Source organism: Dermacentor variabilis, unplaced genomic scaffold (genome assembly GCF_050947875.1).
Source record: "Dermacentor variabilis isolate Ectoservices unplaced genomic scaffold, ASM5094787v1 scaffold_12, whole genome shotgun sequence".
Classification (NCBI taxonomy): domain Eukaryota; kingdom Metazoa; phylum Arthropoda; class Arachnida; order Ixodida; family Ixodidae; genus Dermacentor; species Dermacentor variabilis.
Genome location: NW_027460280.1, coordinates 22,681,460 through 22,707,959, shown reverse-complemented (window position 1 = coordinate 22,707,959; position 26,500 = coordinate 22,681,460). Strand labels below are relative to the sequence as shown.

General features: G+C 43.1%; 1 protein-coding gene across 1 annotated transcript in view; it reads right to left on the bottom strand.

Annotated features, from left to right (window-relative positions):
- LOC142565900 (WD repeat-containing protein 11-like) overlaps positions 1-26,500 on the bottom strand; it is a 293,411-nt gene that overhangs the window by 6,314 nt on the left and 260,597 nt on the right. The window contains exon 22 of the mRNA XM_075676487.1: positions 647-839. Within this exon, the coding sequence (XP_075532602.1) occupies positions 647-839 (193 nt within the window). The remainder of the gene's footprint in view (positions 1-646; positions 840-26,500) is intronic.

The window sequence follows — 26,500 nt, the reverse complement described above, 5'->3', positions numbered from 1 at the left end:
ATCAGTGGCAGGAAGTGGTTGAGCTGAGATAAGTGGTGGCTTCATGTGCACTGCTTTCCCACAGGTCTAGTGCTGTAGTAGTAAGACATGATTTTTGCAGCACAAAAATTCAGAAAAGGAAAAACTAGTGAAAGACAGCCGCTACACTCACAGCTGTTTATTCTGATGCTTTCCTGTTCCCGTCTTTCTGTCTGCACTTTCCTTTCACTAGTTTTTCCTATTCTGAATTTTTGTGCTACAAAAATTATGTCTTACAGTAAACACTAACTCACCCAAGAAGACGCTCCCAAGAAGAAGTTATCTTGCTAGTGCTAGAGGTTGCGTAATCTCAAGCTTTGGAGACTCCCCTCTGCCTGTGCTCTTCATCACGCCAGTGTTGTGGCAGTGAGTGTTTGCAGTCATTGAGTGAGATTTGTTCATGTTGGCCTGTGCATGTGTGCCACTATGCTTGTTAATTAGAACGCTTGTTGGATGGACAACTTGGTAAGAGCAGCCGCGCTGAGTACACTGACGCTTCATAAATCCATGGCTATGTGCTCATGCATTCACCTTAACTCTGGTCATCGCTGTACACTATTGGTGCAGCCATCTTGAAGGGCAGGGTAAAGTGAATACATCATGTACCTGAATGATCCTACAGACTCACTTTTGCTAGCCAAACTGAGTCCTCCCATTGGCCAGCTGCCTGAAGGTAGCGACAGGCATCAAGACCCTTGCCAATGAGACATAGCAGCTGGACACCATCCCATGTGCGGCCATTGGCGATCAGGTTGGTGGCCACCAGCTTCACAACTGACTGTGCTTTGCTCTCAGTTTTGAGTGATGCCACCAAGCAAGCCCTGGCCAATCAGCAGAAAAAACAGTTGCATAGATTGCAAGCACACAATATTTAAAATAGGGAAATTGTGGGAATTTCCATAAGTGCCACAGAAATAAACAGATTAGTATATATAACTAAGACCAGTATGCTGTTCAGCGATACATCTGAAACACTATATTTGAGAGCTACTATTTGCTAGGACATTAGTAGATCTCAGGCTGTTATTTACTAGTCACCGAAAAATACTAAACAAGCCCGCAATTATAAAGATTGTCTAGCCACATGCTGACAGCACCCAACAACAAAGGACCAAGTATTCAGTAGATGGTCAGGCAATATAAAAAATCAATGGTAAAATGTAAATGCCTTAACAGTAGCAAAGAAAAATTTTTTAATAAAAGGCCGAATTCAGCTGATAAGGAACAAGGTGAATAGGCTTGATTTTAGGTAGGAGGGGACCCAAACGTAGCAAGGTGGAAGATAAGTTCAAATTAACGTGTGCCACTAAGCACGCACTACACTATCGTCCTTGCGTTTTGTATGCTCATTGCACTGCTTTCTTTTACGCCTCTGTTGCTGCCTTTCTCGGTTTTGTGATGGCAGACATCAAAGAACAATGTTTACGCATAAAGTTCTGTTTCCCAAGACAGAACAAGTTGCAAAGAACCTGGAGAATTGTGGCAATGTATGCCAGACTGATTATGAGAAGAAAGGTGGTGAAAATACACTACAGTTAGCACTGCAAGTTAACAAAGCAAAGCACTACAAGTTAAGACACAAAGCTTCATTCCCCCAGCACAAGTGTATACAACCAAAGAAGCAGCCAAAAGTTCAACCACAACAATTTGCACTTAGACAGTCCCTGAAATGGTTGGGACTAACTTTGTAAATGTGTAGGGTACAGTTACAGTAAAATTATCATGCCACATGCTAAGTGATGCATGTCATATTAAAAGAGCTACAGACCATTACAAGTTACCCACTTTCTTTGCCATGCTTTTTCTCCACAACTCGTCTGCCGAGAAATCGGGGCTAAGCTTCATGTCATGATGTGGCTCTGCATGATAATGTGACACCGTGTTGTCTGCTTCCAGTGTCTTAGAGTCAGCGTGCGTGAGGCCTCTCCAACCTCTCCACTAGCTGCCTGGCCATCGATCCCCAGCGAGAGCTATCCAAGCAGCATGCGTTGTTTAGTATTCTGGTAAATGCAGGTGGGCTGGGCCTTTTGACAGATGGCCGGAGGCATTAAATAATGCCCCTCCATGCTACTATCTCTGTGATGAAGGGGCTTTAGTGTAAACGTAAGCAGCCTGAGGGACCTGCACGGTGCAGCCACCTGGTGGCACAGAGCTTAATCAGCCAAACATAGAGCTAATATTACTGAAACCAAGTATAAAACATTTTAAACATTAAAAAAGACAATGTGTTCATGATTATGCTGCTGCCGAAAATTTACACCAACAGCAAAGTAGAATACACTTGGTTACTGCTATATCAGCTGTGTGTGTCACTGGTGAATCTCTATACTACCAGGTGGCTGCACCCGCTACAGGCCACTCACATTTGCGCATCCACCTATCTGGCAAACACCCAGTTCCCCTGTGTTTACCGGAACACCGGACATGGGAAAACTCTCTATTGTGGTATTAATCCTCCGATATGAAGCTACGGCCGCAAATGCATAGATCCTGGCACTGACCAGATACCGATAGCCAGATGCGCTGCTGCCTTACAGAGGGACATGACGTCACAGCTTGACATGTCACCGATTGCTAGGTTTGCAGATCACAACACAACAAGGGTGATTCGTGGTCCTCGCGAAAAGAAACCTCGAGATCGACACTGACTGCGCGTCTTGCGTCAACACGGAGCATGTTGTAAAATAAGCAGGTGACACTTGCTGTGTGCTGGAAGTGCTTGAGTGTAGTGATAAATTGGCATTGTGTATTCTTTTTTTGTTACTTCCTTTTAAAGCGACACTAAAGGCAAATGCTAAACCGACATGGACTATTAGAATACCATTCCAGAAACCTGGCAGTGTTTGTTTTGTGCAAGAAAAGACTTAATTGACGAGAAAATTGCATCTGCAGGGTTCGCATGCCTTTAGCGAAATGCAAATGGCCCGCTCCCGAGTGAGGGAGTGGTGATGCTGCATATGCCATCATCGTCCTTTTCTGTCAGTGAGCAAAACAGCGCCTGAGAGGTGGTGTTACAATTTTTTGTGCAAAGTGTGAAATGCAGCCCTGTGGCAAAATCGAGCCATAACAAAGCATTGGATTAGCCACAGCAACTGCTCTTGGTCAAATGGCGTAGACCGTTCGGGAATCCTGCAACCATACATGGACAGTGCATCCTCTGCTACTTGCAGTTTGTACGAGTTTCACGAGCCAGCAAAACCAGCGCAGCACTGCATGAAAATGAAACTATTGAAGCGCGAAAACGTGGGTGGCATAGAGTCGAGCGAAAACGAAACCTTTTGACAGCCCGCATCGTTAACGTCAATGAGTTCTTTTTTCTAAAAATCAAATAGAACTGGACAAGTAGCATTATCTTTCGTCTTATAATGTAATACAGCAATCTTTTATTACGAATTGTTGAGTACTAGTGACAGAATTATAACGAGGAGTGCCTTCATAATTGGGCTAGTACTAGAATGTCCCAGGGGAGTCCCCAATTCTATGCTGCGCTTACCCCAATTTCTTCATTACTAAAGCTCTGTTTGTGATAATATAGATGTAGATATAGAATATAGATATAGATATAGAATATCTCAAGCACTAATCTATCACTTAAGCTTGACTTAATATTTGCAATATTTGCCTTTTGTGTCCCTTAAGGAAACAAATTAACGAACATTCTAACTATTATGAACAACATTTGTTCGAAGGTGGAAAAATTATCGATGAAGCAAACTGGGGAGGCAATTGGATAGCTCGCACAATTGACTTCAATTGTGCTTAATTATGTAGATTGTAATGGGGCAGCTCAAAACTAAGGGGAGTGGTGCTGCTGCAATCGTTAGCGATGCACATTCTTAAAACCTTATAATGCACTCTAATTTAAACACTCTATGCAGAGTGTTTAAATGCAGCACTTAATGATCAGAAGGACCGATCCTAATGACTCAGTACATTTGTACAACATCATCAAAATCATTTCAGTATCTCTTTAAGACCAGGAACATTGTTTTGATGATATCGCAACTTTGGTGATAGAACAAGAGAAGTATCTCAAGTCTTCCACCTCATAGCTTTCAAGTTGCCAAAGAATCTCCGAGGCCAGAAAGAGAAACAGCCACAAATGACAGTTGTGAAGCTCTTTAACAGTCAGTTGTTATAAATCTGTTCAACTTGTGATCAACTGAGTGCCTGAAAGAGTCAATCACGAGTTTCAGATTTAGCCAATTCTCTTTTGAAAGCGCATGCCTGTCCAGGAATTATTGATTGTATATTATTGTTTTTCTTTTGCTTATACAGAGTTTGCGAACACTGATTGGACCCATAGCTCTAGGCTAGTTGAGTCCAAAACAATAATAATAATAATAATAATAATAATAATAATAATAATAATAATAATAATAATAATAATAATAATAATAATAATAATAATAAATCTATACAAATGCATTTCAGACGGAATAAACAACACTGGACAATAATAAAATATACAGAAAGTGCATGCTCTGGCTCTGCATGCATACAGTACAGACAGCCCCCCCAAAAGCATAAACAAAACAAAAAACAACAAAGAGATAAACATACAATAAAAAAAAAAATATATATATATATATATATATATATATATATATATATTATTTACGTCAGATTCTTAATTGTTCTAAGAAGTTTATTTTAGTACATTAAATAATTGTTTGACATTTTTATTACAAAACGAATTGTGTTCTAGGTTTTAATACCATGGAAACTGAATTGAATTTTTATTCTCCTTGAACAAATACACAAGGAAGGAGTAGCCACAAAAAGCTACTGAGATTAGTAGCTTGATGAGGTGGCTGCCCCTTTACACAGCAGCAACAGCAGTAGTTATGAAACAATTTTCATACAAATGACTACTTTCATACAGATGTACGGACAATGATTGCACAACGGAACATAAGCATTTTGCAAAATACAAAAGAAAGCTTCACATTTATGAGCAAAATATATGAAAATAGATAAATAAATACATCATAATTCACAGGAACTGATCTCGCGTTGCTTTTTTAGACAACTGTGACACATCTACAGATTTGTTGGCAAGATTATTGAGCAGAGCTGGAAGAGTAAAAGCGATTGATCGTTTCGCATAGTTGTTTTGAGGAGTAGGTATGTGCCAAATATTGTGGTGACGCATAGTGTATACGGCAATATTTTCTCTTAACTCTGAAATCTCGCTGTAAAAAGAGTTGTTCTTTTTTGTGGCCGAGCAGTATGTCTGGAGTAAACGATAATTATAAAAATCATGGACATTTATAACATTAAATTGTTTAAAGAGTTGCTGCATGTGAAAATCATATGGGACGTTTGCAATTATTCACATAAACTTCTTTTGAAGTAGGAACAGTCGGCTTAGATTAGTTTTTGTTGTTGTGCCCCATACTAGGTGGGCGTAGGATAACTGGGAAAGGGCTAACGAGTTATATGGTAGTAGTTTTATACGTTGAGGAATGATATGTCTACATTTGTTTAGCATACCCGCAGTTTTGCACAATTTTTTATGAGTTTCGCAGATATGGTCATCCCAAGTTAAAGTACTTGAAAAATATAAAATGAAGTAGACATTCACCGTATACATTATTAGCGAGAGGAACATTCAAATTACTAAATGTTTGTTGTATAGTACTATGAGAAGGCACATGAAACAACACATGAAAAGTTTGATTATAATAGACAACAATGCATACATGTCATTTTACATAAAAGGCCAAAGGGTAGCAACTGCAATCTGTAGAACAAAGGTTTGCTAGGGTCATTATGTTTCAAGTTGGCTACAATTCTCACAGCACGGTAATACAGTCACTTTACCAGATCCAGATAAGTTTGGTATGTGCCCCTACAAACTCAATGCAACACAAGAGGTGACTATGAATGAATAAAAATAAAGTATTTTAAAGTATTTGTAGTGTCATTGTATCAAAGTAATTAAGAGCTTTAATTAGTGCATGACATTCTACAGCCAATTTAGAGCAACACATTAAACCTGCAGTTGCCAGTGTAAGTGATTATCTACCGTGACTGCAAGATATTTCGTTGTTAGATCTCAGTTCCACTTATTCTTATCTTTATGACATTAGTGTTTACCGATTTCCATCTGGAGCCAAAGGTGCAATTCTTTATTTTTAGTGTTAATACTTTGTCGATTATATGGGAAACATTGAGCAGCTTTTTCTAATTCAACATTTGCTTCAAGACCACTTTGATTGTTAGCTGTAATTATAATGCATGTACCGTCGAGTACATCAGTACATTAGAATACTCTTGTGTGTACAGTAAGCCATTCATATATAAGATGAAAAACAATGGTCCTAGCACTGAACTTTGTGGAACACTGGTGTAAAAATACCCATGTTTTACAATAATGTTGTTCCACAAGGGTGCAGAGCATGTTGAATATTTGTTCCATAAGTGTCAACTACTGTCCCACCAACCTTTTCCAGGGAGGGCTGAGCCCCTCCTGGCGATGCCAAAGCCAGCTCACCCCCTCGAATTTGTCATTGCCAGGATTCTGCCATCCACATTTGAGGTTTATTTTGAGTTGTCTCCAGCTGTTCACCTGTTATTCTTTTTCAGTTGTCTAAAAGCTGTTAATTTCCTTTGTTCTCGCCAGTGTGCTTGGCGTTTTATTTACATTTTTTAAAAAATTTCTATGAGCCCTGACAATACAGGAAAAGACACATTAGCTGGAGTGATGCTGGCTGGCTAATAATATGTATTATTCTAAATTAGCCTAAATATTAGCCTAAATATTATTCTAGTTTCACCGTAGCCATCACAGTGGTGCAGTGGCTATGGTGTCACATTGCTGAGCAGGAGGTCACAAATTCGATCCCAGTCGTGACAGTCACATTCCAAGGTGAGCAGAATGCAAGCATGCTCATGTACCGTGCTTTGGGTGCACATTAAAGAACCCCAGGTAGTCAAGATTATTTAGAGGCTATCCCACTACAGTGCTGCTCACAATGCACTGTGCATTTTCGGTATGGTAAACCCCCCAATTTAATTTTAATTTTAACTGTGAACACACACACACATGCACGCATGTATGCACTATATATAAAGGAAAAACTTCATGATGATGTAGCAAACTAGCCTTCTTTCTAATGGTATAGATAGTAATATCTTGATGAGGATTCAACCAAAGGACCACGCAGGATTCCGCAAAGGCTACTCAACAATAGACCATATTCACACCATCAACCAGGTGATAGAGAAATGTGCAGAATATAACCAACCCTTATATATAGCTTTCATTTATTACAATAAAGCATTTGATTCAGTCGAAATCTGTGCAGTCATAGAGGCATTACGGAATCAGGGTGTAGACGAGCCATATCTAAAAATACTGAAAGATATCTATAGTGGCTCCACAGCCACCGTAGTCCTCCATAAAAAAGCAACAAAATCTCAATGAAGAAAGGCGTCAGGCAGGGAGATACGATCTCTCCAATGCTATTCACAGCGTGTTTACAGGAGGTATTCAGAGACCTGGATTGGGAAGAATTGGGGATAAGAGTTAATGAAGAATACCTTAGTAACTTGCGATTCGCTGATGATATTGCCTTGCTTAGTAACTCAGGGGACCAATTGCAATGCATGCTCACTTACCTGGAGAGGCAAAGCCGAAGGGTGGGTCTAAAAATTAATCTGCAGAAAACTAAAGTAATGTTTAACAATCTAGGAAGAGAACAGCAGTTTACGATAGGTAGCGAGGCACTGGAAGTGGTAAGGGAATACATCTACTTAGGGCAGGTAGTGTCGGCGGATCCGGATCATGAGACGGAAATAATCAGAAGAATAAGAATGGGCTGGGGTGCGTTTGGCAGGCATTCTCAGATCATGAACAGCAGGTTACCATTATCCCTCAAGAGAAAAGTGTATAATACCTGTGTCTTACCAGTACTCACGTACGGGGCGGAAACCTGGAGGCTTACGAAAAGGGTTCTACTTAAACTGAGGACGACGCAACGAGCTATGGAAAGAAGAATGAAGGGTGTAACGTTAAGGGATAAGAAAAAGCAGATTGGGTGAGGGAACAAACGCGAGTTAATGACATCTTAGTTGAAATCAAGAAAAAGAAATGGGCATGGCCAATACATGTAATGAGGAGGGAAGATAACCGATGGTCACTGAGGGTTACGGATTGGATTCCAAGGGAAGGGAAGCGTAGCAGGGGGCGGCAGAAAGTTAGGTGGGCGGATGAGATTAAGAAGTTTGCAGGGACGACATGGCCACAATTTGTACATGACCGGGATAGTTGGAGAAGTATGGGAGATGCCTTTGCCCTGCAGTGGGCGTAACCAGGCTGATGATGATGATCGTTATTATCTTGATGAGGGCTAGTTGGTTCATATTTAGAACTGAGGTTGAACAGCGTGAATAACACAAGTACACGAGGAAACAAATACCACAGACAAAGTGCTGACTACCAACTGGAAGTTTATTTGAAATTTTTCAGCCATTTTATATCTTTTCCAGCATAGACATGCGAATACAAGTCGCAAATACATCTGCAAAATCAGCGACAGCATAATCTTTCATGCAAGAAAGCCATTTCTTTTTCTGACAAGGTAAGAAAGGGAGCGCTTAGACATTTATCTCCTTCCTTTGTAATGTAATAAGCCTCTATTGTTTCCCTTTCCCTATGAATTTTGTTTTTTTTTTTCAAATATGGGAGTGCAGCGACATTTGTTACTTGCCCTGCTAAATGACATCTGCAGCCATTCTTTAGGTTACTTTATTTATTTATTTATTTATTTATTTATTTATTTATTTACCAAAGTACCCATAGCAGCTTCGATAGGCATTACAGTGGGGGGGGGGTATTACATAAAAGAAAAAAGATACAAATTTCAGGCAGCATAGGATATAAAACGCCCACAACATGTTCATGTCTATAATATTACATCATGAAGTGACCGCACAAACATTTCATTTAAATTTGTGTTCACAATATCACTTGGTAACCGATTCCAATCTCGAGTTGTATTGGGAAAAAAGGACTTACTAAACACATTAGTTTTACATAAAGTTTCCTTCACTTTCGAGTTTGTGATCAGCTCTCACAGACACATAGTCGGGCAAATGCAAGTAGTTCGTGTTATTGATACGTGTTCTTGAATGAAAGATATCGTGGAACAGTTTTAATCTATGAATTAAATGTCGTTTTTGTAGCAAGTCCCACCCAATTTTCTTTTTGGCCTCTGTCACACTAAAATTTCGTGTGAACGAGAAGAAACGTGGTTAACCAAGGGGGCCGATTTTTATTAATCATATCATAAGAAGCCAACAAATACTGACACCAAGGACAACACAGGGGAAATTACTTGTGCTTAATAAATGAAATAAAGAAACGATAAATTAATGGAAATGAAAGTGGATGAAAAAATAACTTGCCACAGGTGGGGAATGATCCCACAACCTTCACATTTTGCGTGCGATGCTCCAGCAATTGAGCTACCGTGGCGCCGTTTCCCCATCCACTTTCTTGAGTATTTATGTTTCCTAGTAGAACCCTAGGAGTGTTAGCCAGCGCCACCATTCACAAACCTTTATGGCGGAGGTTGTGAAGGTTGTGCGATTGTTCAGTTATGCAAAGGTTGTGGGATCGTTCCCCACCTGCGGCAAGTTGTTTTTTCATCCACTTTCATTTTCATTAATTTATCATTTCTTTATTTAATTTATTAAGCACAAGTAATTTAACCTATGTTGTCCTCGGTGTCAGTGTTTGTTGGCTTCTTATGATATGACTAATAAAAATCGGGCCCCTTGGTTAACCCCCTTTCTTTTCGTTCATTACATAATGAGGGTCTCGAATCTGGCAACATTGATGCCTTCAGGTAGCAAGTGTGGGTTTCTTGACCTGTTGCCTTCACCCAGAAAGATCACGTTCTCGTGACGCCTGCGGCAGAAAGGATGTTCCACGTCCGCCGTAAAGGTTTGTGAGTGGTGGCGCTGGCTAACACTCCCAGGGTTCTACTAGGAAACATAAATACCCAAGAAAGTGGATGAGGAAACGACGCTGCAGTGGCTCAATTGGTAGAGCATCGCACGCAAAATGCGAAGGTTGTGGGAGCATACCCCACCTGCGGCAAGTTGTTTTTTCATCCACTTTCATTTCCATTAATTTATTGTTTCTTTATTTCATTTATTAAGCACAAGTAATTTCCCCTATGTCGTCCTTGGTGTCAGTGTTTGTTGGCTTCTTATGATATAAAATTTCGTCTGTAATTTTTAAATAGAAATTATACAGCCTTACTCTGTACTCTTTCCAGTTTGTCTATGTTCACTCGTGTGCAAGGATCCCAAACCATGCTGGCATATTCAAGTATTGCTTGGACACTGGAAAGAGTGGAACCTTCGCTTTGAATAGAAATTGTTTTGCGTTTCTTTTCATTAAACCTAGAACGTGACATGCTTTGGCAGTGATGTAATCAATGTGACGTGCCCAAGATAAATCAGTGGTGAAATATGCTCCCAAATATTTAAATTCTCACACAGTCAACAGTTGTATACCATTAATGTTATAATTAGACTGAAAATGTTTCTTCTTCTTTTTAGTTCAACACATGTGCACCGTTTTATTACGTTAAGGTTCATATGCCATGTTCAACACCACTGTGTGATCCTGTCAATGTCACCTTGCAATGTTGCACAATCATTTAAATTATTAGTAACTCTATACAATATGCAGTCATCTGCAAACATGTGCACAGAAGATTTATTATTACCAACAATGTCGTTCACATAAATCAGAAAGAGCACCGGGCCAAGCACCGATCCCTGTGGTACTCCTGAAGTGACATCAGCCTCATCCGATTTCTGTCCTTATACAACAACCCTCAAATGTCTAAGCTGCAGATAATTTTTTATCCAATTGATTACTGTAATGTCAATACCCATACCATGACAACTTTTCTATTAAAAAGTATGCTGCACAACATCAAAAGCCTTCTTGAAATCAAGAAATATACAATCGATTGTTCCGCCTTTATCCAATACACTTGCCAGATCATGAGTAAATTTTGTGAGTTGCGTGACACAGGAAAATCCACTGTGGAAACCATGCGGGCAATTGTTTAGCAGGAGATTCTCATTTAAATTTTTAATTATGTTAGAGAAAGGAACATGTTCCACCACTTGGCACACTGTACTATATTAACGACACAGGACGGTAATTGGTCACCAAATTTCGTGGTCCAGATTTGTGCACAGGTACTATATTTGCCCTTTTCCAATCAGAGGGCAGGCAGCCCTGCTCAATCGATTTAGTAAACAGCAGATATAAATATTTTGAAACTGAGCGTGCACATGATGATAACAAAGCATTTGGTATTTCGTCTGGACCACAGGCTTTTGTAGGATTTAATTTCTTTAAAATAGTTTCGATTCCGTTCAGACTAATCATGACCTTTTCCATAGTAACTTCACAACTTCTAGGAAAATTCGCGAACGTGTGTGCATGAGTAGAAAATACCAATGTAAAAAACGAGATAAAGTAGTCAGCTTTCTGGCGATTGTCATACACTAACGTGACGTCGTCATCAATAGTCGGTATTGCTAGATCATCCTTTCCGTTTGTTTTGTAGATCTGCCACAGTTCTTCCGGGCGTTCTTTTATTCTCAAGTCTAGGGATTCAAAGTAACTGGCCTTTGCTCTTTTTATGATGGCATTCATTTTAGTTGTAAGTACTTCAATGTTTTTCTTGCCCTTCAACCTTTTTTTTTTTTTTACTGTATGCATTTTGCCTTTTGCGGACTAATCTTTGCACATCACCTGTGAATGAAGGCTTACTTTTGCTGCGTCTAGGTGACATCAGCCATGAGGGAACATGTTGTTCATGTAAATCAATCAATTTATATTTGAATCTTACCCACATATCTTCTATATTGCATGTTTCTGATCGCGTCTCAAGAACATCATAGTAACGGTCAAGTGCTACTGTTATCATCCGGGTATTGGCCTTCTTTAAGCTATGTATTCGCCTTGTCCCACTATCAGTAACCTTAACATGGTGCAAGTTGAGCTCGCAAAGGACAGTGCTATGATCACTTACACCAGGTACGACTAGTGTTGTCTGGTCCTCAGAAGGCAAATCAGTGAATATTAAATCCAGCACACTAGTTCCTCTTGTAGGTTGCAAAACAAGTTGCCGGAGCGAAAAACAGCTACACAGCCATAGCAATTCTTTTCCAGGACCACTGTTAATGCGAGCATTATTACTTTCTTGAGACCAATCAATTTCAGGCAGGTTGAAATCTCTGTCGAGTATAATATTATTACGTCTGTGTAATATTGTTGGACGTCTTTGACAGATTGAGATATAGGAAATGATGTGACAGCGCGAATTGTTTCTGGGTCTGTTTGAATACCGGAAGCGTCGACGAGGTGGCCCAGCACTGTAATCTGCGAACGACTGAAGTGACACTTCGATGAATTTAGTTGGAGACCAGCCTCGTAGAAGACTTGAAGAACAGCTGATAAGTGCTCAAGGTGTGCCTCAAATGTAGGTGAAAATACGAGAATGTCGTCTAGGTAGCAGAGGCATGTTGACCATTTGAACCCTAGAAGCAGAGAGTCCATCATACGTTCGAATGTTGCTGGGGCGTTGCATAGACTGAATAGCATAACTTTGAATTGATATAGACCATCAGGGGTGATGAAAGCTGCCTTCTCTTGGTCCTTTTCATCCACAGAAATTTGCCTGATAACCAGACCGAAGGTCTATTGATGAAAAGTAGTTGGCACGGGGGAGACAATCGAGGGTGTTATCAATGCGAGGCAAGAGGTAGATGTCTTTCTTGGTAATGCGGTTGAGGTGACAATAATTGCCGCAGAAACACCATGTGCCATCTTTCTTTTTAACAAGCAACCCACCGTGGTTGCTCAGTGGCTATGGTGTTAGGCTGCTGAGCACGAGGTCGTGGGATCGAATCCCGGCCACGGCGGCCGCATTTCGATGGGGGCGAAATGCAAAAACACCCGTGTACTTAGATTTAGGTGCATGTTAAAGAACCCCAGGTGGTCAAAATTTCCGGAGCCCTCCACTACGGCGTGCCTCATAATCAGAAAATGGTTTTGGCATGTAAAACCCCATAATTTAATTTTAATTTAATTTTTAACAAGCACCATGGGCGACGCCCAAGGGCTCGACGAAGGTTTAAATATGCCTTTGGCAAGCATTTTGTTCACTTCATCTTGAATAACCTTATGCTCTGAAGCAGAAACTGGGTATGGCCGGCGATGAATAGGACTGACATCACCAGTATTTATGTGATCCTTAACAATTGAAGTCTGGCACAATTGGCGATTGTTGAGGTCGAAGATGTCGTGGTAGGAAACCAAAAGGCGACACAGGGCTGCTGCTTGTTCAGGCAATAGGTCCGCAGCAATCCTGGGACAAAATATTGTGTCAGGGCAAATAGCATACTGTGGACATGGTGAAGAATCTGAGCAGACGTCTACGGAAAACATTGTGACGTGGTCATCTCCGATAGCATGCAGCGTTGCAACTGATATGACTTGGGGTAGAACTTCCTTTGTCAGGCCAAAATTGATGGCGGGGAGGCAGGTTCGGTTATTGGCGACAGTGACGACGGAGTGTGGCACAGTAATATTATGCATCAAAAGGACATCAGGAACAGTTGTGACGACGTAATCACCATCAGGCACAGAAAAAGATGATAGCAACTTGATGAAAGTCAAGGCTTTAGGCATGGACGAAGGCGGTCGTACTAAAGTTTTTCGGCAGTTCGGCACAAATATGTGCGAGTAGAGGAAGTTCGAGGCAAAGGGTACCTACCGGCAGAACAACCTATCAAAGCTGAATGCGCTGTAAGAAAGTCGAGTCTGAGGATTAGGTCATGGGGACAATTGGTCAGCACTGTAAAAAGAACAGGAATGTGGCAGTCGGCGATACTTATATGGGAAGTACACATTCCAGGGACGTCAACAGTGCTGCCATCGGCCACGCATGCAGCTCATGTAGTAGCAGGTGTGAGGAGCTTCCTCAGGCAATGACGGAGGTTAGAACTCATTATGAACACCTGGGCTCCAGTATCTATTAACGCTGTCAAGGGCACACCGTCAATGTGAACATCAGGTAAGTTCTGGTTCGTTGGGCGCGTCAATGGAGGATTTCGACATGACGAAGATTATGTAGCACTACTTCCAGGAGCTGCACTGTTTAGTTTTCCATCTGGGTTGGTCGATAATTGGTCGGCGATGAATAGCGGCGTGGCTGGGGCGACGGGGACCAACGGCGCTGAGTTGATGGCGAGCGAGCAGGACGACCGACATCGACGGATATGTCAGAGGTAGGAGGTATACAGCGAGGCGAGTAACGGCGTGGGTCGGCATATGGGCGAGGAGATGGGGAAAAGAAGCTCAAATACGGTGATGTCCATGAGGTGCAGCAGTGGCGAGTGACGTGGCCAATGCGGAGGCAACGGAAGCAAATGGGCTTGTTGTCCGGAGTTCTCCAGCCGGTAGGGCTGGGGTATCTGGTAGGGGAATACCGACTACTGTGAGGTGTAGGTGTCAGCACCGGTCGGGCGTCAGGTCGGGAGACGGAGCAGGCAGCAGGAAAACTGAGGGTGGCAAATTCTTGCCACACAACTGCCTGAATGAGAGAGATCGCTGAGGCTGGTTGGTCAATGGTGGGGTCAAGTGAGCGTGGATGGAACAGGGCAGGACTTGTAGCCTCGAGCTCGCGGCGAACAATACGTGTGACGTGCTCATTTAAGGGTGGTGAAACGGTAAAGTCGACGCAAGACGACGTCGCAGCCATGTTAGGGAGCCGGGAGAACCGGTGATTGAATTGCGACGTAGGAGGCTGAAGCCGAAGCGCTTCATGAATTACTGAAGCCAGCCCCGGCTGGCTCTGAAATCTTTTGGCGTTAGGCCTCGCTTCCTCGAAAGTTCCCTAGCTTTTGCTTGGAGCACTTCTGTTGCCACTGGAAGGGCAGCTGCTCTCTGCATCCAAACAAAGTCGGCCAAAACTGTCTCCACTTCATGGTGACGACCTTTCTTTGGTCCGCTAAATGCCATCCTCGTTGCAGCGCACGCAAAAAGCTGCTGTCGTTGTCCCCTCCAACGCTGGACGTTTTTCTTGTCGACGCTGAAGTCCCGCCCGGCTTGAAGGTTCAACGATGCCTCTGCGGCTATCACAACTTTTCGCTTGAAAGCGGCACTGCAGTGGCATCTCCTGCTTGGTGCCATCGCGATAACACCACGCCGCACACCGATATGGCCGACACAGCACACAAGGTAAGTACAGTAGAATCTCGATAAACGGAAATCGGTTAAATGTAATCAACGCTTAAACGGAACAAACGCCTCGCAGTTGGTTGGTTTTGTATTACGGCAATGTAAAAAAAATCCCGTTAATCGAAACTCAAATTTTCAGACCACCGTATAAACGGAACCGAAAATAGACTCGAAACCGCAACTTGACGTTCACGCAGAGCCCCATTGCAGTACGCATTGCTACTTCTTTCTCACACACTGTAACCGCGTCGCTTGCTTTCTGTCACGGTGCGCTTGCTGTTGTTAGGCTTAAGCCTTACATCCGCTGTTTAGCGTCGTCTGCGACATTTCCAAAGTCCTTTTTCACGAACCAATAAATTGCAGTTCCCACTGATTTCCGCGGAATAAGTGGACTATTGAGATTTTAAAAAAAATTTTAGTAGTGCTCTGAAAAAAAGTTTATTGCTTACCGCTTTTGTGCAATAAAGTTTGTGCCCATAGCGTACCGTCCTCTTTAATACCTAGATTTTGCATATGAGATCCGCTTCAGCGGAGACTGCCAAATGCCAGACTACCAAGCAGTCTGGAACGGATTGCGAAATCCTGAACCTTCTCTCTCTAAACGAAATTCCTGATAAACGGAACATATTTTCCCGGTCCCTTGAGGTTCCGTTTAATGAGAGTCCACTGTATACCTGGTAGCGAAGCTTTCATAGGAGCCCATACGTTCAAAACATGGCGGTCCATCGGCGGTTCATGGGGCTTAGCACCATCTGTATGTGGTGGGAACACTTCCGGCGGAAGAAAAAATAGTGTGACGCCATGTCCATTAAAAGCAGAAGTTACGTCACATTGTTTTTGAAGGTGCGAAATTTGTTTTGTTGGCCTGCTTTTGGAGCTATATATTCAATGCCTCGCCATTCGACTTGATGGGCGTTTCGAGCTTTCAGCGCGGAAAGTGATGCAGGAAAAGCCAGCCGTACGGTTGTCGAGATCGCACCCCTGCACAGAACATACTTTCTTTGGAGGCCGATGAAAGCTTTAGGTTTAGAGTGCTGATCCTGTCGTCGGACGCCAAGCCCGTCGGCTGGCGCAGTCGCACGAAAACAACTACACAATTATCTGGCAGTCGTAACTCACTACTTTTGACTGAACAGATTAAGGAGCGATGAAGCTACCCGCGTCACCAAATTCAAACAAACTTCGACAAGCAAGAAAACACGAACTGTGAGGGGGGCATATTTCAACAGGTGAACTTTACGAGTGCGCCTTTCTGCCCATTTCAAGACGTGCATTGCATCGCGAGTGATAGTGGCGTCAACGCCCCTTCTAACGGTGGGCGCTGAAAATAAATGCATTTATTAATGAGAATAAAATGGAATAAACTTGTATTTTCTTAACTCGTGACGAATATATAAAATTGACCAGGGATATTATTTTCGTTGCATGAGTCTAACTGTGTCTTGCTTGAATTAAAAAAAAACGCTGTTTTTTTTTCCCAATGTTTGTTCCATCCAACCCCAGTCGCGCTTCAATAGCTGCTCCCATAACCCCCCTTGCTGATGTCGGTGACAATCTGTACTGAACCGCTTTTCGCCCGAAGCTTCGCGACCTATTTGGATCGACCTTGCAACACAGGTCAAAATGGCAACCTCACTTGCAGCCGCTACTGGCACAGCTAGTAGTGGCTGCGATACTGACTTTTCTAGATGGCGCTAGCAATGCACCATATTTAGCAGTTTCAATGAAAAACTGGCGCGTTTTTTTAAATCCTCGAATCTAAGCTGACCCTAGAGTTTGGAATATAATTATTTGAAAAAAACTATCGGCCTAGATTTGAATAAATACGGTATTTTTAAAGGGACCCTGAAACGATTTTGACGATTTTCCACAAATGTTCTGAATCGTTAGAGTAGGTCCTTCTGATCATTAATTGACACATCTAAGTGCTTCGCGTAAAGCGTGCAATTTATTATAAGGCTTTAAAAAATGCACATCGCTGCCGATCGCAGCACACTGCTCGGCGGAATCTTAAGCTGCCCCTACCCATATGACCGAAATCACCCATATGACGTCAGTGGGGCGAGCTATCCGATTGGCTGACCAGGGCGCGTGATTGATAAATTTTCGAACTTTATGGTAAACAAATAATGTTCGTAATAGTTGGAATGCTAGTTAAGTTGTGTTTTATAAAAAGAAAGTAACATAAAGAGAATGCACAAGAACAATTTTTCAGTACACTTAAGCACTTCCGGCACACAGCAAGTGTCGTCTGCTTGTGTTACAACGTGCTCCGTCTTTGCCAAGAGCTCCGCCGTCAGTGTCGGTTTGTCTTTTCGCAAGCGCTATGATTCGACTTTTGTTGCGTTGTGGATTGCAAACGTAGTGACTGGCAATATGTCAAGCTGCGTCATCGTGTCCCTCTGCAAGCCAGTAGACGAGCGGACTGGCTGCAGCGCATCGGACTGCCGCTATCCGATTGGCGCCAGGATTTGTGCGACTGCGGCCGTCACTTTACACCGGAAGATTACTAACGCAATAGCACTTCGCGAGTCCGGTATTAGGGTAAACACAAGTGCAAGGGGACAGGGCCTGGCCGTGTCCCCTTGCGTGTGGTTTCAGGCGATGAACAGAAGCGCAAATGTGAATGGTCTCCACGGTGCAGCCACCTGGTGGCATGGAGCTAAACCACACAGAGTAGCAGTAACAAAATGTAATCTTCTTTGCTGCTGGTGTACATTTTTCGCAGGAGTGTAATCGTTAACACATTGATTTCGTAAATGTTTAAAATGTTTTGCAGTTGGTTAGAGCAATATTAGCTCTTTTTATGGCTGGTTAAGCTCTGCGCCAACGGGTGGCTGGACCGTGCAGACCGATCAGGCAGCTCACGTACGTCTACGCTAAAGTTCCTTCATCCACTTGAGTTTATGCCTCAATCGTTCCGTCGAAATATTCAAGTAGTGTGTGATTACCGGAATACGAGACATGTTCGGCGCTACAACAGAATGCTCGCAACGCACGCTGCTTCGATAGCTCTCGCTTGGGGTCGACGGCCAAGCGGCTAGCGGAGAGGTTTCTCACGGGCGGGGGCGGGCTCCAAAAACAACCGGAAATGGACGGTGTGACGTCGCATCGTGACGCAGAACCAGTGAAGGCGGAGCTTAGCCCCATCACTCGGCAAACGAGTTGAGGAGGAAAAGCATGGCTAGGGAGGAGGGTAACTTGTAATCGCCTGTAGCTCCATTAATACATATCATCATCATCATCATCATCATCATCATCATCATCATCAGCCTGGTTACGCCCACTGCAGGGCAAAGGCCTCTCCCATACTTCTCCAACTACCCCGCTCATGTACTAATTGTGGCCATGTTGTCCCTGCAAACTTCTTAATCTCATCCGCCCACCTAACTTTCTGCCGCCCTCTGCTATGCTTCCCTTCCCTTGGAATCCATTCCGTAACTCTTAATGACCATCGGTTATCTTCCCTCCTCATTACGTGTCCTGCCCATGCCCATTTCTTTTTCTTGATTTCGACTAGGATATTAACTCGCGTTTGTTCCCTCACCCAATCAGCTCTTTTCTTATCCCTTAACGTTACACCTATCATTCTTCTTTCCATAGCTCGTTGCGTCGTCCTCAATTTAAGTAGAACCCTTTTCATAAGCCTCCAGGTTTCTGCCCCGTACGTGAGTACTGGTAATACACAGCTGTTACAAACTTTTCTCTTAAGGTATAATGGCAACCTGCTGTTCATGATCTGAGAATGCCTGCCAAACGCACCCCAGCCCATTCTAATTCTTCTGATTATTTCAATCTCATGATCCGGATCCGCAGTCACTACCTGTCCTAAGTAGATGTATTCCTTTACCACTTCTAGTGCCTCACTACCTATCGTAAACTGCTGTTCTCTTCCGAGACTGTTAAACATTACTTTAGTTTTCTGCAAATTAATTTTTAGACCCACCCTTCGGCTTTGCCTCTCCAGGTCAGTGAGCATGCATTGAAGTTTGTTCCCTGAGTTACTAAGCAAGGCAATATCATCAGCGAATTGCAAGTTACTAAGGTATTCTCCATTAACGCTTATCCCCAATTCTTCCCAATCCAGGTCTCTGAATACCTCCTGTAAACACGCTGTGAATAGCATTGGAGAGATCGTATCTCCCTGCCTGACGCCTTTCTTTATTGGGATTTTGTTACTTTCTTTATGGAGGACTACGGTGGCTGTGGAGCCGGTATAGATATCTTTCAGTATTTTTACATACGGCTCGTCTACACCCTGATTCCGCAATGCCTCCATGACTGCTGAGGTTTCGACTGAATCAAAAGCTTTCTCGTAATCAATGAAAGCTATATATAAAGGTTGGTTATATTCCGCACATCTTTCTATACACCTGATTGATAGTGTGAATATGGTCTGTTGTTGAGTAGCCCTTACGGAATCCTGCCTGGTCCTTTGGTTGACGGAAGTCTAAGGTGTTCCTGATTCTATTTGCAATTACCTTAGTAAATACTTTGTAGGCAACGGACAGTAAGCTGATCGGTCTATAATTTTTCGTCTTTGGTGTCCCCTTTCTTATGGATTAGAATTATGTTAGCGTTTTTCCAAGATTCCGGTACGCTCGAAGTCATGAGGCATTGCGTATACAGGGTGGCCAGTTTCTCTAGAAAAATCTGCCCACCATCCTTCAACAAATCTGCTATTACCTGATCCTCCCCAGCTGCCTTCCCCCTTTGCATAGCTCCCAAGGCTTTCTTTACTTCTTCCGGCGTTACCTGTGGGATTTCGAATTCCTCTAGACTATTTTCTCTTCCATTATCGTCGTGGGCGCCACTGGTACTGTATAAATCTCTATAGAACTCCTCAGCCACTTGAACTATCTCATCCATCTTAGTAATGATATTGCCGGCTTTGTCTCTTAACGCATACATCTGATTCTTGCCAATTCCTCGTTTTTTCTTCACTGCTTTTAGGCTTCCTCCGTTCCTGAGAGCATGTTCAATTCTATCCATATTATACTTCCTTATGTCAGCTGTCTTACACTTGTTGATTAACTTTGAAAGTTCTGCCAGTTCTATTCTAGCTGTAGGGTTAAAGGCTTTCATACATTGGCGTTTCTTGATCAGATCTTTCGTCTTCTGCGACAGTTTACTGGTATCCTGTCAAACAGCGTTACCACTGACTTCTATTGCACACTCCTTAATGATGCCCACAAGATTGTCGTTCATTGCTTCAACACTAAGGTCAAGTTCCTGAGTTAAAGCCGAATACCTGTTCTGTAGCTTGATCTGGAATTCCTCTATTTTCCCTCTTACCGCTAACTCATTGATCGGCTTCTTATGTACCAGTTTCTTCCATTCCCTCCTCAGGTCTAGGCTAATTCGAGTTCTTACCATCCTATGGTCACTGCAGCGCACCTTGCTGAGCACGTCCACATCTTGTATGATGCCAGGGCTAGCGCAGGGTATGAAGTCTATTTCATTTCTAGTCTCGCCATTCGGGTTCCTCCACGTACACTTTCGGCTAACCCGCTTGCGGAAGAAGGTATTCATCATACGCATATTATTCTGTTCCGCAAACTCTACTAATAACTCTCCCCTGCTATTCCTAGTGCCTATGCCATATTCCCCCGCTGCCTTGTCTCCAGCCTGCTTCTTGCCTACCTTGGCATTGAAGTCGCCCATCAGTATAGTGTATTTTGTTTTGACTTTACCCATCGCTGATTCCACGTCTTCACAGAAGCTTTCGACTTCCTGGTCATCATGACTGGATGTAGGGGCGTAGACCAGTACAACCTTCATTTTGTACCTCTTATTAAGTTTCAGAACAACACCTGCCACCCTCTCGTTAATGCTATAGAATTCCTGTATGTTACCAGCTATATTCTTATTAATCAGGAATCCGACTCCTAGTTCTCGCCTCTCCGCTAAGCCCCGGTAGCACAGGACGTGCCCGCTTTTTAGCACTGTGTATGCTTCTTTTGGCCTCCTAACTTCACTGAGCCCTATTATATCCCATTTACTGCCCTCTAATTCCTCCAATAGCACTGCTAGACTCGCCTCACTAGATAACGTTCTAGCATTAAACGTTCCCAGGTTCATGTTCCAATGGCGGCCTGTCCGGACGTAATTAATACGTAACGCTTCACTTAAATTTTGGTGCGAACGTTCTACTTAAGCTGTACCCTACGCGTCTACAAAATTTGTCCGAACCGATTCAGGGGCCCTTTAATAACCACACACGATAAAAAATATTAACTTTGATCCATGCAGTGCTGTCGCGTTGAAAGGGCTGTCTAGAAATTGCACGTTCCAACATAATGACTGTGTAGTACCAGCTCACCTTTATTGATAAAATATATATTCACTGCAGAGCAGCCTATAGGGTGCTGCCAGCAGTCAGTAAGAACTTATGATGGGGTTGAAAAAAGAAGATATGGGGAGGTCGCCAGTAGGACTTGGTGTGAAACATATGCACGGATTTGCGATGCCAGGTTTGAGAATGTCATGAGGTGTGCAGGTGGAGTGCGGTGTTGACACTAAGAAAATGACGATACAGAATGCTGGCATGTGTGCATCAACAAAAATTTGCCGAGGAAGAAGTTGGCACAAAGGTGCAGCCCGAGGCTACATGAAAATCCAAATGAATCGGCAGCCTCCACGTGGAGTGGAAGAAAAAGAAGCGAAGAGGATTCGGGGAGAAGCTGGTGATCATGGAAGACGGCGTCTGGGTCGCGGCAGTGGTGGCCACTCTAGCTATAAGCCTATGGTTGCAACAGGCTTCCACCTGGACACAGGCGCCTCCTCTAGTCCCTCCCAAAGCCTGCATGCAAACACCGTAAAGGTGTCCAGCCGGGTCTGTCCAGCATCTCCAATACCTCAGCCAAGCTCTGGCCGATGTACATCGACAGGGCGTCAGGCTGCTGCCAACAGACACAAGGATCGATGCTATGTCAAGCTACATCCCCAGATGTGCTTCAATCTGCTCTTCGTGCACTCATCACCCTGGCTGTGCATCATGCCCACTTTACTGGTGAATGCTCATGTACCTTGAACTTTTTGCATGAACTTCAGCTCTATTTCTTGTATATGTTTACCGCTTGCTTCCCCTGTGTGCTTCAAATATAGCTTATTTGTTGTGCACCTTTACAAGTGGCTTCGTCGTTTCTGAATATTTTTATCATCGTGTTTTTACTTATCTATATCACCTTAATTTGAAGCCACACAGCATCATGATAATGGCATCCACGATAGGATTAGGCCAGTTGTAAGCGCACAACAGAGGGGAAAAAAACTTGATTGGCCTCAGAGAGCTTGTTGAGAGAGGTGAAAGCATGGGCCTTCAGAAGGCGGTTTCTTCTTGCCACAAAACTTGCTTGCCTTAATCTTGACCCCCTTGTATTGTCCTGGATTGAGTGTTTTCTCATAGACCGCTCACAACACACTGTCATCGATAACCTCGTGTCGTCAAGTAGTTCAGTCTTGTCAGGTGTACTACAGGGCTCTGTGCTTGGGCCTCTTCTGTTTGTCATTTTTATAAATGAACTCCCTAACAGCATTCTTTCATTAATCCGGTTATTCACTGATGACTGCGTCCTGTATCGGTGCATATCCTCCCATAATGACCAACTAATACTCCAGGAAGACCTAAGAAAAATGGTAAATTGGTGCTCTTTTTGGCTCATGTCCCTCAACATTTCCAAATGCAAGCACATGTGTGTAACTCGCAAGCAGCAAATCATTAACCACCAGGACTCTCTTAATTCTACAGCCTTCACTCAAGTTGACTCTTACCATTATCTCAGCATTCCTATCACTAATCAGCTTACGTGGTGTACACACATAACGCAACTTGTAACGACTGTTCTAAATCATTAGTGCAAGCTCTTGGGCCAGTTGGTGCATGATGAACGTCCTTTGTGTTTCGCTGGTACCCACTTTTTTCAAGTTCATCATGTTCTAAATCACTTGGCCTCCTCAAAAGATAGATTTTTCTGTCTCCTGTTCCCGTACGCAAGCTCGCCTATGAAACGTTCATTCAGACTAAACTTGAGTATGCCTCAGCAATTTGGAATCCTCACCAGACTTACCTTATTAGCTCGCTTGAAGCAGTGCAGAATCGCATGGCACGTTTTATCACTTCAAACTACAACTGGCATACAATTATAAGTGGCACTAAATCATCCCTCAGCATCCCTAGTCTAACACTTGGTCTTTCTCTTTTCCACAAACTGTATGCTAATTTCCCACACCTCAGGAACACTATTCTACTTCCACCCAATTCCGCACTTCTCAACGTCTGTTTAACAACTTCAGTCTACAACGTCTGCATGGTACCTCTAATGCCTTCAACGAGTCTTTCTTATCTGCTGCTATTGACCTGTGGAACGCGCTACCCGATAATATAGTAAATGAAAGTGATTCAGATAAATTTAGGCACCTACTGTCATGTTTTTTAAACCCTTAACCTGTCAATACTGTGCTGTTACTCTAATGTCCTACCTTTTTTAATGCTCTGTTATACTGCCGGTTGTGCTGCCAGTTCTACTGCAGGTTTGTACCTTAGTCTTTGTTTTGCTTTTTTGCCCATCGTCTTCTAGCATTTAAAGTGTTGTTTATTGTTGTATAAACAAGTTAACCATTGTATAATAATGACCATAGTGTTTATTAATGCATTTGCCCTCCCCCTTTACGTAATACTCGGAAAGAGGTCCTTTAAGGGACAATAAATGATGATGATGAAGATGAGAGCTTGGGTGCAGCAACAATGGGCTATAGAATGCGAGGAGCGTGCTGTGGTAATGGAAGCTGAATGAGTTCATTAGAAAAAGCAGTTTCTAGTTGAAAAAGAGCAGATTCGAGCTGAGCAAGCTTGTTAGGCAGAAGAGGGTTGCATCCTAGAAGCGCAGATAGCAGCCTTTGAAGCACAGTACGCTGATAGAACTCTTGATGAGATAGATCATTTAGGTGTCAGCTTAGAACAGGATCTTTCTGAGATTCATGCGATACCTGAAACAGATTGTGTAACTGAGAATGAGCAAATCGTCCTATGATGGACAATTAGAAGAAAGAAAACGTTTACTGAATGAAAAACAATTACACCCGACTACCGAGCAGTGCATGGGAGACGCATCTGGGGGCATGTCGACGAAACCTCACGCTTGTTCTAATCTTCCCCACAGTGATGGAGACACCCTCTCTCGCCCCGGTATACCTTTACCTAGATAGTATGTGCAAGTCAACAGGAATGACTTATCTCCCATGATGGAGAAAGTAAATATGCCGGTCAACAAAGGGTTGAGAGTTATTTCAGAGCCTCTTGATATTGCTATGGAGAATAGGTCAGTGTATGTTGACTGCCAAAAGACCAATAAGATTTTGTCTGTTAAAATCGACTGAAGAGTCATCAGTGGTTTGTGACAAAGTACCCTGTTTTCAAAGACCACACGAGCCTATTTCAAACTTCGCATCTTTTCAAAAGAAGCTGCTAGTATAAGTGGTGTAACTTTTCACAATGTTAAAAACATGTCTTTTGATCTCGGAGTCACTAACAGTAACAAAATCCCACCAGTGTACATAAAGGCAGAAATAAAAGTGCTGGTATATAATTATAGCCTGGCCAACAGCCAAAGGGATCCGTCAATGTACGGTGGCCCATTTGTACAAAGAAGACATTGCTGATTCATATTACAGTTAAACCTCAATATAATGAAGTCGGTAAAATCGGCAATCTGCTTCATTATATAGAAATTTCGTTCTATTAAAATTCAGCCTTTCATGCAAATAAATATAGTCACTGATGATTTTTCTTACATGGAAAGGGAATGCAGAATTTTCAGAATTATCGGGCAATCGAAAAAAGAAAACTTGAATGAGAAAACAATTTATTTTGATAAATTTGGAAGTTAGCGATGAATAATACGGTTTCATGCCACCTATGTCGACAATCTCATCTCATCTAATTAAGCGAAGCCAGGCATGCTTTCATGTGCACTCCGCCCTCATAACTGATAGCATCGCCCACGCTGGAACAATGCCATCAGGAAAAGCGCCTGCAGCGGGGAGCGAATGCTTTGTCTGCCTCTCGCTTTGATGGGTCACCAAAACTCATCATTACATAACTTCTAATACTAAACGTGCAGTAAGCCAGCTTACATGATACCATGCCATTTCGGCACGCCAATTTTTTGCGGATGCGGCAGATTACCTCTAAAGCAGGGTGCGTGGCTGCATATGCACTCAGCTGCACTTACAGCCATGCACAGCCACGGCCAAGACAGGTGCTGAAAATTGAGGCGCGTGCCAACTTGACCTCGCGCGCGAACCTTGCGCACAGCATGAGGCTACATGAGAATCTAAATGAATCAGCAGCCTCTACGTGGAGACGTAGAAAAAGAAGCAAAGAGGATTCAGGGAGACGCTGGCAATCATGAAAGATGTGGTTGGAGATGGAAGATGGTGTCTGGAGCGTGGCGGTAGCAGCCACTCTAGCTCTAAGCCTGTGGTTGCAACAGGCTCCTAACTCGAAGCAGGCACCTCATCTAGTCCCTCCCGAAGCCTGTGGCTGGTGAATGCCATAAGGGCGTCCAGCTGGGCCTGTCCGGTGTCTCCAATACCTCAGCCAAGCTCTGGCAGGTGAACACCGACAGGGCATGAGGCCACTGCCAACAGACACAAGGATTGACGCAGTGCCAAGCTCTATCCCCAGGATGTGCTCCAATCTGCTCTTCGTGCACTCATCACCCTGGCTGTACATTGTGCCCACTCCACTGGTGAACGCTCTTCGTGTACCTTGAACACTTGCATGAATTTCAGCTCTCTTTCTTGTGTATATTCATCGTTTGCTTCCCCTGTGTGCTTTAAACATAGCTTGTCTGTTGTGCACCTTTATAAGCGGCTTCATCGTTCCCAATTATTTTTATTATCGTGTTCTTATTTATCTAAATAACCTTAACTCAAAGCCACACTGCTTTTTGACAGAGAGCCACCCCTACCACCCACACAAAGTTTATTTTGTGCGAAATGCTGTGAAGCTGCCACCCCAATCCTCCCGCCCACACACACTAACTATATCAACAATGCCTAGTGGTGAAAAAGAACCTGTTTCTTTCTTCTAAAGTTCTAACCAGGTAGTAACATCCATCTGATCTTGTCTTTTGATTCATGGGGAAACAGTGGAAGACCAGGTGCCTGAGCAAATGTAGCTGTGCCTACACT